This window comes from Canis lupus, chromosome 25 (genome assembly GCF_011100685.1).
Source record: "Canis lupus familiaris isolate Mischka breed German Shepherd chromosome 25, alternate assembly UU_Cfam_GSD_1.0, whole genome shotgun sequence".
Taxonomy (NCBI): domain Eukaryota; kingdom Metazoa; phylum Chordata; class Mammalia; order Carnivora; family Canidae; genus Canis; species Canis lupus.
Genome location: NC_049246.1, coordinates 37,062,687 through 37,075,078, shown reverse-complemented (window position 1 = coordinate 37,075,078; position 12,392 = coordinate 37,062,687). Strand labels below are relative to the sequence as shown.

General features: G+C 40.5%; 1 protein-coding gene across 7 annotated transcripts in view; it reads right to left on the bottom strand.

Annotated features, from left to right (window-relative positions):
• The window catches only part of SLC18A1 (solute carrier family 18 member A1), a 45,149-nt gene that overhangs the window by 8,890 nt on the left and 23,867 nt on the right, over window positions 1-12,392 (bottom strand). For all 7 annotated transcript variants that reach the window (XM_038573922.1, XM_038573918.1, XM_038573921.1 and 4 more), the window contains 7 exons: window positions 12,278-12,336; window positions 9,152-9,235; window positions 7,970-8,062; window positions 5,675-5,764; window positions 5,210-5,253; window positions 3,127-3,187; window positions 2,908-3,003 (listed from right to left, as the gene is read on the bottom strand). In XM_038573922.1, coding sequence (XP_038429850.1) covers window positions 2,908-3,003; window positions 3,127-3,187; window positions 5,210-5,253; window positions 5,675-5,764; window positions 7,970-8,062; window positions 9,152-9,235; window positions 12,278-12,336 — 527 coding nt within the window. The remainder of the gene's footprint in view (window positions 1-2,907; window positions 3,004-3,126; window positions 3,188-5,209; window positions 5,254-5,674; window positions 5,765-7,969; window positions 8,063-9,151; window positions 9,236-12,277; window positions 12,337-12,392) is intronic.

Genomic DNA, 12,392 nt, shown 5'->3' with positions numbered 1-12,392 from the left:
TTTCTTCATCTCACCAGCCTCTCTAGGCCTTTCTGTACCTATAGGAAACAGTGCTGCCTAATAGAAACTGCCGTGATGATTATAATTAAACCTAAAGTCAACAATTCACCAGTTACTCGTTGATAGCTTGTTTGATTTTAATATTCTCTTCCATGGGGTGGAAGTTAAGCGTATCTTAGTGTATTTGTCTATTTGTACAGGGCTGCAATCTGTTTCAAACCGTACCCATTTAATTGCTTTTAAAAATTTAGAACTATAACTACTCCACTGTTTACCTGAGATCTGGAGATAGGCATCTCCAGGAAATGCACTAGCTTCTTAGATACATCTCTTTACTATCGTTTTAAATGATGGGAAATTTCCTAAATGAGATTTTCCTCAACTCTTGTTGTTTGTTCTTTAAGACCGAGATAGAGCTTGCATTTCAGTAGCATTTTGTGGAAAATAGGTATTTCAAATTATATGTCTACAAACAAACATATATTTTTCACAGCATATCTCCCAAGGAGCAAGAAATTACACATAGTTGTGACTGTCAAAATAATTTCAATAAAGGGACGTCTGGGTGGCTCAGTGGTTGAGCGTCTGCCTTTGTTTGACTCAGGGCATGATCCCGGGATCCCAGGATCAAGTCCCACATCAGGCACTCTGCAAGAAGCCTGCTTCTCCTCCCTCTTCCTATGTCTCTGCCTCTCTCTGTGTGTCTCTCATGAATAAATAAATAGAATCTTAAAAGTAAATAAAATAATTTCAATAAAAACAATGATGAAAATAGTAACAATTTTTATTTATGGAGTATATCCTGTATTCCATGCACTGTGCTAATCCCATTATGTATTTTTAAAGATTTTATTTATTTATTTGAGAGAAAGAGTGTGTGTGTGTGGGGGGGGGAGCAGAGGGAGAGTGACAGACTCCACAATGAGCATGGAACCTGATGGGGGGCCTGATCTCAAGACCTTGACATCATGGCCTGAGGCAAAATTAAGAGTCAGATGCTTAATGGACTAATACACTCTGGTGCTCCTGAGGATACATAGCTCAGGGGCAACAAGGCCCCAAAATGCAGAATAAAAAAATGCTCAAGCCAAAAAAAAAAAAAAAAAAAAAAAAGAAAAGAAAAGAAAAAAGAATACATAGCTCTATTTAATCCTGAAAACAACCCTGAAAGCATCTCTATTTCTTCAGTGGAGTTTGAAGAGGTTAAATAACTCATCCACAGTCACAATCATGTGATCAGGATTGGGCACAAAATGGGTCACTTAGAAAGTACAGTCACGGATTACAAATCACTCTCAAAAGTACTGTCTCCTCTCCTTCAAACACCTGTGACAGGTTGTCTGCATTTAGTCGTATTTTTCAGTGGGGTCACAGATACCATATCAGCATCACTGGGAAGCTTAAAAAAATGTAAATTTGATTCTATTGAAATTCTGGGTGAGGCCCAGCACTCTGAGTTTTAACAAGCTCTCCAGGTGCTGTGAGAGCTTCTTGAAGCTAGACTTAGAGATGCAGATAGCATTGAGGAAAGTTGTAAAGGATGGTGGGAGACAAAGCCTTTTCAGCGTTCTGACTTTCTCTCCTGAGGGCTTTCTACTGTAACCTCACCTGCATAAGGGACTGTGTAGAAACAGCCCAGTGAGTTTCTTTGGGTTTCACTAGCTTCTCTATGCTTTTCTGTACCTAGAAGGAACAGTGCTGCCCACTAGAAATTGTCATAACAACTATAATTAAAGCCAAAGTCAACAATTCACCAGTTACTGAAGGCTAGTTTGCTTTTAATATCCTCTCCTGAAGAAGGGCTGGGGAGGAGTTGTTCTGAGCTGTGTTTGTCCACCTGTACCAAAAGCCTGAGCTGTCAGAGCCTTGGGGCAGAGGATTCTTTTCTGCACCAAGCACCAGCTAACTCAATTAATTGTCATGGTCAGACGCAGTTGCAGCCCAGAAAAATTCAATTTGAGGCTAGGAGTACAGCTTGGAGACTTGCTTAGAATTGTCCCCTAAAAAAAAAATTAGATTTAATGCTTTTCATTGCATGCTGAGCCATATCAGGTCCTTATCAACTTCCCCTCTGGCCGCATAAGCCTCTTCTCTCAATAGTGACTGAATGGCTCATAGCCTTCTCTGTCCTCTTTCCTCAGGCTTCCTGGGAAGGGCCAGAGCCTTCTCTCTAAACTCAAATGAGTCACAAGGACATCTCTCCATAAAGCAGGGGAGACTGGAGGACTTTCTCTCAGAATAACATACTCCATAAGCACCTTGTTAGAGGTTAAAAAAAAAAAAAAGATAGCAAAAGGGCAATCTAGGAAAAGAGTGGTTGAAGAGAGAAAGGCATGGATGGTAATGGTGGTACATATTACTATTCTACAGGTGCAAAGCATTTCCACATATCACGCCATTTATTTCCTCAAATGACCTTTTGAACTAGATAGTATTCTGATGTTCCTTTCAGAGATAAGAAAATTGATCCTTAGAAAATTGAACTATATCTGAAATTAATGATGTACTATATGTTGGCTAATTGAATTCAAATTTTAAAAATCCTTGAAAAAAAAGAAAATTGATATGGCTGCACAAATTTGCATGGCCAATGGAGCTGAAATGAAAACCTAGGTATTTTGACTAAAAATTTATTGATCATTCTACCACATAGTGAGGTATGTTGCCATTCCATAGCTGCTCTCAACCCCTTCCACCCTGCCTTTCTTGGGCTGCTTCTTGGAGGTATTACCTGCCCACTCAGGTTTGATTTACAGGTGTGGACAGAGAAGATAATTCTACAAAGGAAGCCCAATGTGCCTCTGTGACTCCAAAGACCCAGGTCCCACAGAGCTTCTCAATTACTTGAGAAAGGGCTCATGGTACACACCTCCGTCCACGCCCAAGTTGGGGAACACGGTCACTTACCTAACTGCCATTCGGGTGAGCACATGGTCTGCATCATCCAGATGGGCAGTGTGGGCTCCAGTATGGCCACTCCCATGTTAGCAAAGCAAAGGGAGCCTAGAGAGACAGGTCTGTGAGCCATCAGGGCTACCCAGAAGCCCAGACTCTCCCAGCTTACCTGCCCAGAAGCCCAGACTCTCCCAGCTTACCTGCCCAGAAGCCCAGACTCTCCCAGCTTACCTGCAGCCACCAAGATATAAGGATCTTTGAGAAGTGTAAGGAGAGGAGTCCCCCTGGCACTCTGAGAACATGGACAACAAAAAAACTTCCATTTGTACAGTTTACATCTCTCCTATTGTCAAAGAATGTGAGAATATGCAGACAGGACCTTAGAGACTATATCAACTCCTTTACTGAAGAGACCATACACCCAAATCAAAGGAGATAAAGTGACTTGCCCAATGTCACAGAGTCACCGGGCAGTGCACCTCCTGTGTGCAAGGCAAACACCATGGTAGTAATAAAGAACAGGACAACATATTCCAGACATGCTTCCTGCTTTCAAATGATCATCAACCAGATGAGAGTAGATTGTCAGCAAGGCCAGCAATGGACAATGGCTATCTGGATTCCAGTCTTGGGTCTCGCCACTAGATCTTGCTGGCACTAAACTTTGCCCTTGGAGAACCACAGGTAGAGAGCTGAATCCCAAAGGTGAGCACAGAGGTATTAACTCAGAAGTCTCCTCAAGCATTCTGAAGGCTTTATTCTGACCATTTTGAGCTATATTGGCAAGTCTAGCAGAACATCTCGATTAGAAGGCAAGCCTAAATGTTCAGTTCTAATTTCCCTCTCCCCTCAGAAAATCTTTATTCCAGTTAAACTCAATCACTTTGCCTTCTTCCCATGCATTCCAGCAGGTTATTTTTGCCTAAACTATGTTCATGGTTAATTTTGCCTAAACTACCTTCTTTCTCTCTACAGGTCCAACTCCTACCCATTCTTCAAAGTCAGCCTTAAATGGCTCCTTCTTTTCCACTGTATTCCCTGACTCAGTAGCTGAAACTTTTCCCTCTTTCAAACTTCCTGAGGACTGTACTCTAATCTGTGGTGCTAACTACATTCTATCTGGCAATAGATTTAATAGTTTTGATATGATTACCCTCTCTGCATACTCACAGGGGTGGATTAAATATTCAGAAATATTCAAATTAAATATATAATTCAAAATAAAGAGATAGATCTAAATTACAAAATACAAATAAAGAAGTCCAATTAGCCCTTTGGCCCAACAATTCCACTTCTAGGAATTTATTCTATAGATTACCTCCAATGTTATAAAAAATGCATATACATAAGGTTATTAATTACAGCACTATTTGTAACTGCAAAAAAATGGAAACTACCTAAATGTTCAAACATAGAGGATTGAATAAAATATGGTATGGACACAGTGGTGTTTCATAGAGCCAGAAAAATAATAATTGAATTTTTTGAATACGTAGAACACTACCATCAAAGTCAAAGCTATTCAGAAAGATATTAAAGGGAAATCATTTCTCCTCTCACAACACTTTAGTACTAAATGTGGGGGGTTTTCCACCAAGAAATTCTTCAGTTCTCTGTGGGCACCGAGTGTCCTATAATGTAATTCAATTCTGACACTGACTATTTAGAGTTAGCACAGACCCCACAGGTTAAGGGCTCAGTCCTCCAAGGCTGCTCCCTTTCCAGATCCTAACTGCAAATAATGGGTTCCCAGGTTACCCAGACTTCTGTCTGACTTGGCTGTAAAAACAAGGTTTTTAGATCAAACTTTCCCTTATTTTCTGTATTTCCTTATCTTTCATTCTTTGTGGTTTGATATGGATTTCCCAGAGCCATCTTTGGCTTAGAGTCAGACAAATACCAACTCTGACATTTAACCATGATAGAATGATAGTCTATAAACATATTCTTGGGGGAGAGATTATCTAAACATCCTCTAAGGTCTTCTCTAGCTCTGAGGTATTATGACTATGAACATACAGGTCCCACTGTCATTGTCTCCTGGTTCTGAGTTTATATATATATAAATTTTGTAATGTTTCCTTGATTCTTCAAAAGGCCCTTCCTCCATCTTTGTCCAACATCAAGCCAGACTCCCCCATCATCCCTGATGCTACCCTAAATATGACACTATCTGGAATTCCAAGTATGTTTTTACTTTCCTTGACTCCATTCTCTTCACTTTTCTTCTTATGCTTTGACAGGGATAATCAAGAAGTCTTAGTACATAGCCATTCTATACATTCTTTGACAATGGAGCTTAGTGTCTACTTACCTCAGGAGAGACTTTGGAAGGCTGTAGGATACACAGCTGGAGTGCTAAGAAAGGAAATGGGAGAGAATGAGACAGCTTAGTTTGTCTACTGATTAGTTGAAGGCTCCAATAACAGGCACATTGATATCACCTTATCATGCACAGGTCTAACTCCCTGAGTTTCTTCCTTCTTTCCCAGAATAAGGCAGTCCTGGATCTTTTGAGCATGTCAGGACACTCAGCATAGTGCATTCCCAACCTGACTTCAGCTATCGTTTGTCTGGTGACCTATTTTTTAAAAAATTTTATTTATTTATTCATGAGAGACACAAAGAGAGAGAGGCAGAGACATAGGCAGAGGGAGAAGCAGGCTCCACGCAGGAAGCCCAACGTGGGACTCGATCCTGGGACGCTGGGATCATGCCCCAAGCCAAAGGCAGACGCTCAACCACTAAGCCACCCAGGTGACCTCTTATGGTGACTTACCTCCATCCAGTAGTGCTAGGAAAGCCAATATGAGGAACGGTGAAGACCTCCCAACAAACACATACATCACACTTCCAAAAGGAGCTCCCACTGGAAAAGCAAAACAGGTACAGATTTCAGGAGTAAGCACAAATTCCTAATTTGTGTGACGTGTCCCCATTTACCTAATGAACTTCCACATGAGGTTCTGAGGATTCAGAAATGAAGAAGACCTGGTTCCCCGGAGCTCACTTTCTAGTAGAGAAAATGCATGTGGTAGAATGCAAATAATTAGACCACGGTAAAAAGTAGAGTTCAACAATAAAGGTTCAACCTGCAAAGTACTGTGCAGATTACAGTGCAATGAGTTCAGATGGCCACAAGGACTTTGTCAAGTGGATACGACAGGTAGAGAAGAAGTATAAGTGAAGAGCATTGAGGAATCATAAAAGAGAGTGTGGTTGCAATATGGAGGCTCCTCAAAAAGTAAAAAATACAGCTACCCTACAACCCAGCAATTGCACTACTAGGTGTTTATCCAAAGGATACAAGCATAGTGATTCTGAGGGGCACATGTACCCCAATGTTTACAGCAGCAATGTCCACAACAGCCAAGCTATGGAAAGAGCCCAGATGCCCAATGACAGATGAATGGACAAAGGATATATATATAAATATATATATACATATATATATGTATATATATACACCTTGTCATTTGCAATGACATGGATGGAACTAGAGGATATTATGCTAAGCAAAATAAGTCAGCCAGAGAAGGACAAATACATATGATTTCACTCATATGTGGAATTTAAGAAACAAAACAGATGGACATAGTGGAAGGGAAAGAAAAATAAAATAAGAGGAAAACAGAGGGGGAGGCAAACCATAAGAGCCTCTTAGCTATAGGGAACAAACTGAGGGTTGCTGGAGGGGAGGTTGGGGGGGATGGGGTAACTGGGTGAGGGGCATTAGGAAGGGCACTTGAAGTAATGATCACTGGGTGTTGAATGCAACTGATGAATCAATGAATTCTGAAACTCTGAAACTAATAATACAGTATATGTTAATTAAATTGAATTTAAATTTAAAAATTTATAAGATAGACTGTGGTTGGATAACAAATAGGAGAAAATCAGGATTCGGTGTTCAGTCACTGAATATAAGTATTTGGGAGAGGGAGAGTAGAGGTGGGGAATGTTGAAGCCAAATAGTCAAGGGCCCTGTATATCTAGATAAAGCATCTACTTGGCCTTGTGTGGGCAATGGAGAAACATGTCTTTTAGCAAGAGAGAAATACCACCAGCTCTGGGCAGAGAAAGCTTCTTCTGGTGGCACCTTGAGGGAAGGAGAGAAGGCACAAGAGATCAGGCAGTAGGCTGGTTCCAACTGAGATGTGATGAGGAGCCAACCTTGAGGAAGTGGCTGTAGAGAATATACTGGGTTTACAATCTGGAAGTGAGAAGTGATAAAGGAGATGAGGACATACCAAAGTTTTAGCTTGGGTGTTTGGGAAAATGGATATTAACAAAGAGCAGGAATTTTGTTCCTTCTTCTCCCATGGTTGTGGTGGTGGTGGTGAGGGGGTGGTGGGTATGGACCGGGAAAGAGACCTTTGGTGTTTTCTCCTCCACTAGCTTGTGGAGCCCCTAGAGGGTAGGAACCATGTGTGAGGCTTTTTATCTATATCCCCTGTGTGCTAACATTGTCCTTGGCATATAGTAAGTGCTTCACAAAATGCTACTTGTTGGTATAGTCAATCAGTATATATGAGGGATGAACTTCAAAGAAAGTGTTATGGTTTAGAGCTTGGGGTTTGAGTCCAGAAAATCTGAGTCTATATCCTGGCTCTGACATTTTTTGGCTATGTAACCTTAGATGGCTATTTAACCTTTTTAGTCATCATCTCTGTAATAGAGACAATCATTCCTCCTTCACAGTGATGTGAGGATTAAAAAAGATTATATCAGCAATGTATTTAGCATAAAACCTGACAAAGCACTGCTCTTATTTTGAAAGCACTGACCATGTGTGGAAGTAGAGGTGAGACAGTGGCTGCTAATATGGGGCTATCTGCTCACTGGAATAGACTAGGTTTCTTCCGTTCCCAGGACCTCATGGGCTATTTGCTTCTTAAGGGGAAAGAGATTTTTTCTTTCCTGGAAAAAAATTTCAGAAGGACTCAAAACATGATTGGACAGAAAAGGAAAGAAAATACTACCTTCCATGAACCTTAGGGACACTTGCCTCCTGGAGCCATCTTCGAAGAATATGCAGTGTCTGAACCTAGATTTGCAGCCAGGTGCCACTTACCCAGGACTCCCAAAGCCAGGCCCCCCAAGGCGATTCCCATGGCACGCCCTCTCTCATAGTCATCAGTGTAGACACTTGCCAGCATCCCAAGACCTGAAAGGAGAGTATGGAGTTAGCATATAGGAGACTTCTGTCTGCCTCTCTCACTGAATCCTTGATCTGCTAGTCCTTAGTCCACCATCCCTATTATGTCTTCAGGGATCATCTTAGATACAGTTGCAGTTTGAAGGATTTTGTAAAACTTAACCCATAGTATTTTACAAATACTGGACCCCCCAACACCCATTTTTTAAAAAGATTTATTTATTTATTTATTTATGAGAGACACAGACAGAGAGAGGCAGAGACACAGGCAGAGGGAGAAGCAGGCTCCATGCAAGGAGCCCGATGTGAGACTCAATCCCGGGTCTCCAGGATCACGCCCTGGGCCAAAGGTGGTACTAAACCACTGAGCCACCCGGGCTGCCCCCACAACACCCATATTGCTCACTCCTGTTCGCAATATTGTCGGAACTGCAAAGGTCCTTGGCAAGGGTAATACAAAATACCACTGTCCATTGTTATAGCATTTCATTGTATTTCCTAGCACATTTCCCCAAATGAATGGATATGGAGTAAGTCAAAGGAAATTCTATAAACACAGAACACTATTCCATTCAATGGAGGTGCCCAATGAAGAAGAAAGTACAGAAGACATGTAGAAGACAGTATGGGCTGGGCTCTCATGTCATTTACTCATGTGTAAAATGGCATAGAATAGCTACTTTTATAGGATTACATTAAATATTGTTTTTGATGATACTTTGCAAAATGTAATAGTGTTACTGGTAGTATTAGCATTATTCTTCTTATAAAATGTTAAGGAGGAGGAAGAGAAAAGGTCATAGAAGGGCATTAAATAAAAGCTGGGCTTACTTTTTGGTTTTACCTTGGGCTTGGTTTGACCTTAGCTGGCTATATCTAAATATTATCAGAGGAAGTTATGTCAGGCTTAGGGATTTAGAACACTGATGACAACTCTATAATTATCTTGTTTTTGAATCATAATTTCTGCCTACCAGAATACTTTCCTATTTATTCATACAAATCTTAGAGGGTAGTAAGATATGGTAAGAGATGTGTGTGTGTGCACGTGTGTGTGTGTGTGTGTGTGTGTGTGTGCACGCAAGATGTCAGCATTACCTGCAACAGATGAAAATGAGGATCCAATGCCTTGAAGGGTTCGGGCCACAAACAGTAGGGTATAGGTACCAGAAAAAGCAAACACTGTGTATAGAGAATAGTAAGAATGCTCCAGTTAGCAAACTGTCTTTATTCCCTTTCCACCAGAAAATATGCCCATGATATTGTAGATATGAGCCACCATACATATGTTTTAATAAAGCATGATCACTGCTTCCTGTTTTTGGAGTTGTCTTTCTAATCTCTCACACCTTAATCAGGATTGCATTTTAATTGACGTGAAGACAGAGAAACCACAGAAGCATAAACCAATTCATCACTTCCAGTGGATGGAAGTCTGGATTTTCACATTTCCTGCCCAAAGCTCACAACATCCTGTCCACTGGAATCATGGCTGTCTGAAAAGTACAATGCCCTTAGACCCTACTTCTCAATTCTTCATATTCAACACTCCGATTTGACCTTTGCCATTGTTGGGCTTCATTGGGTCATCTACAGTGAGGGAACAAAAACTATATGTAATTGAAGGACCATAGGCATTGGGTAGAAAACAGTATCTTGAGATCCAATCAGATATTTCCTCTTATCTTATACTGGAAAATATTTTAGCTAAATCAGATCAGTGAGTATGTAGCAAGTAATATCAAACATGGAACTATACTAGAAGATGTGAAATAAAGAGAATATTCAGTTCATGCTCTTTAAGAGGTTCCATCTACTCTAAGACTAGCATACACAAGACTAAGTACCAAACAGGAATATGTTATCAAAAACTAAATTATAGGGCATTGGTGGTAAGCTTGGTAAATCCAGACATGTCTCATCTCCATTTCAGGACAATGCCCTTGAAAGAAAGAAGAATTCCTCCCAAAGTATCTGAATCAGCAGAATTTGAATCCCTTTGCCCTTTCATTACAGATGTATTTGGTTGTTTGATGTCTTATAATCTTCTCCCATTACTTCCTGACATGATCACACTGTCTCCCAAACATGCACATGCTTGGTCTCTCTCTGCTGAGCTTCCAGTGCTTTCTCCTAGGACTTCTGATTTCCAGTCTGTTCAAGGTTAGCTATTCCTATGTCCTTTTTTTTTTTAAATGTCTTTTAAATATTTTACTTATTTATTTGACAGAGAGAGGGAGAGAACACAAGCAGAGGGAGCAGCAGGCAGAGGGACAAGCAGATTCCTGCCTGAGCAGGGACCCCAACCCAGGACTTGATCTCAGGACCCTGGGAACATGGCCTGAGGCAAATATAGTTGCTTAACTGACTGAGCCACCTAGGTGCCCCTATTTCTATGTCCTTTGAGAATAGTGTGACCAACTGTCTCAGTTTGCCAAGGACTTTGCATTCTGGGAGGTCCCTGAATTCCAGAGTAGGATGGCTGGTCACCCTATTTAGGAAAACCAAAACAATTTCTTTTTCACTTTACCCCCTAACGTTGGTTATCATTTTGCTCTTAATTACATTACTTATGGCTCTCAGCTGGGGACCCTTAAGGGTAGTAATGGACATCAACTTCTTTTTCTTTTTTTAAATATTTAATTTATTTTTTCATTAGAGACAGAGAGAGAGAAAGAGAGAGAGAGAGAGAGAGAGAGAGAGAGAGAGAGAGGCAGAGACACAGTCAGAGGGAGAAGCAGGCTCCAAGCAGGGAGCCCGATGTGGGACTCAATCCCGGGTCTCTAGGATCACGCCCTGGGCTGAAGGTGGCGCTAAACCGCTGAGCCACCTGAGCTGCCCCTTTTTAGTATTTTAAAAATCTTAAAGACATGCCACATAAGATTCCCTAAAGACCATACATCTGTTAGAATTAGGCCAACTCAGTATAGTGACACTGGTTATGGTGCAGAAATAATGTAATTGCATAGACTTAAGCAAGGACTTCAAGCTAAAGAGTTTGGGATACTCTAGCATTAACTTATTTTGCAGGGTGTTTGTTATATCTCCCCTGGCAAGTATCATAAACTCCTAGGCTGGAACCAAGTCATTTCATTCTTTATCTTTCCCCAGTGACTTTTGCCATCAAGATGTATGCGTGCCTCATAAAGTTTTTTAGAGAGAATTCGAGTCTCTTTGATGAAATGGAGAATCCTATTAGTTTTTAATTTACTGTTTGGCATGCGCTGAGATTTTAGAATTTCAGTGAGCATTTCTAACTTGAATTGCCTCATTTTCTTTGATTTACCTAGAATTTTCACAAGTAAGCTGCAGTTCTCAGAACTTTACACATCGAGCTTCTGCTCTTTCCAGCCCTGAATGCAATGGATTCCTGTTAAGCATTGGTTGATAAGAGTCAAAGCTGTACACTGAAAGCAAAGAAAACTTGAGGAGGAGGAATAGAAAAAGCAGAAAAGTAATGAAAAGATAAGAAAAGCAGGAGGTATGTTATTGGGAGCAGAGTCAGCAGAGGCATCAGGGAGCCACTAATGGCTCCAGATGCGGCCTTCTCCTTCAATTAACCTCTAACCCCCACACATCATTCCCTCTTATTTTAATTCTCAGTGTCAATTTCCAAACAATATGTTTACTTACTGTTGTTATTACATCTGCGTTTTATTAGGACATTTATCTGATACTGGATAGACTGTCTTTCTCTTTCTTGTTTTTTTTTTTTTTTTAAGCAAATTTATTTCTCTATCTAAGCTATAACCTTTAATGTCCTTACTTGAAGGCAGTAGACTTTTTGGTATTATCCAGTTGCTATTGTCCAATTTAGATTCTTTGTTGGTGGCTCTTTACCTCTGTGTATCAAAATAATAAAACTTCTTCCCAAAGATGGGATGTTTGTACTAACCTCATTCAAGGGACTACTGACACACACACACACACACACACACACACACACAGAGTCATATCTATTAAGACAGCTTTTACAATTTTCCCCAGCTGAAGGAAGTAAAGTAGCTGTTCTTCTACAGCAGAATATACAAATTCCAACTAGACTGATTTGCCATTAGTGTTCTAATGCCCATATCCCAAACTGCAAACCATTTAAATCAGTGTCATAGGCCATTTAGTCAAATGTCTAATTAGCTAATTTGACCCTACTCTCTTCACTGTAGTGCATGTGATAAAATCAAAGGTAATCAGTGAGAGAAATAAAAGAGGAAGCAAATTACTTACTAACTGTGGAGAGAAAGAGGATAACAAAGCCAGCAAACATGGGGATATGATATCCAATCCTAAAAGAGAATTAAAAAGAAAAAGGATACACTCCCAATAGGCATGCATATACTGA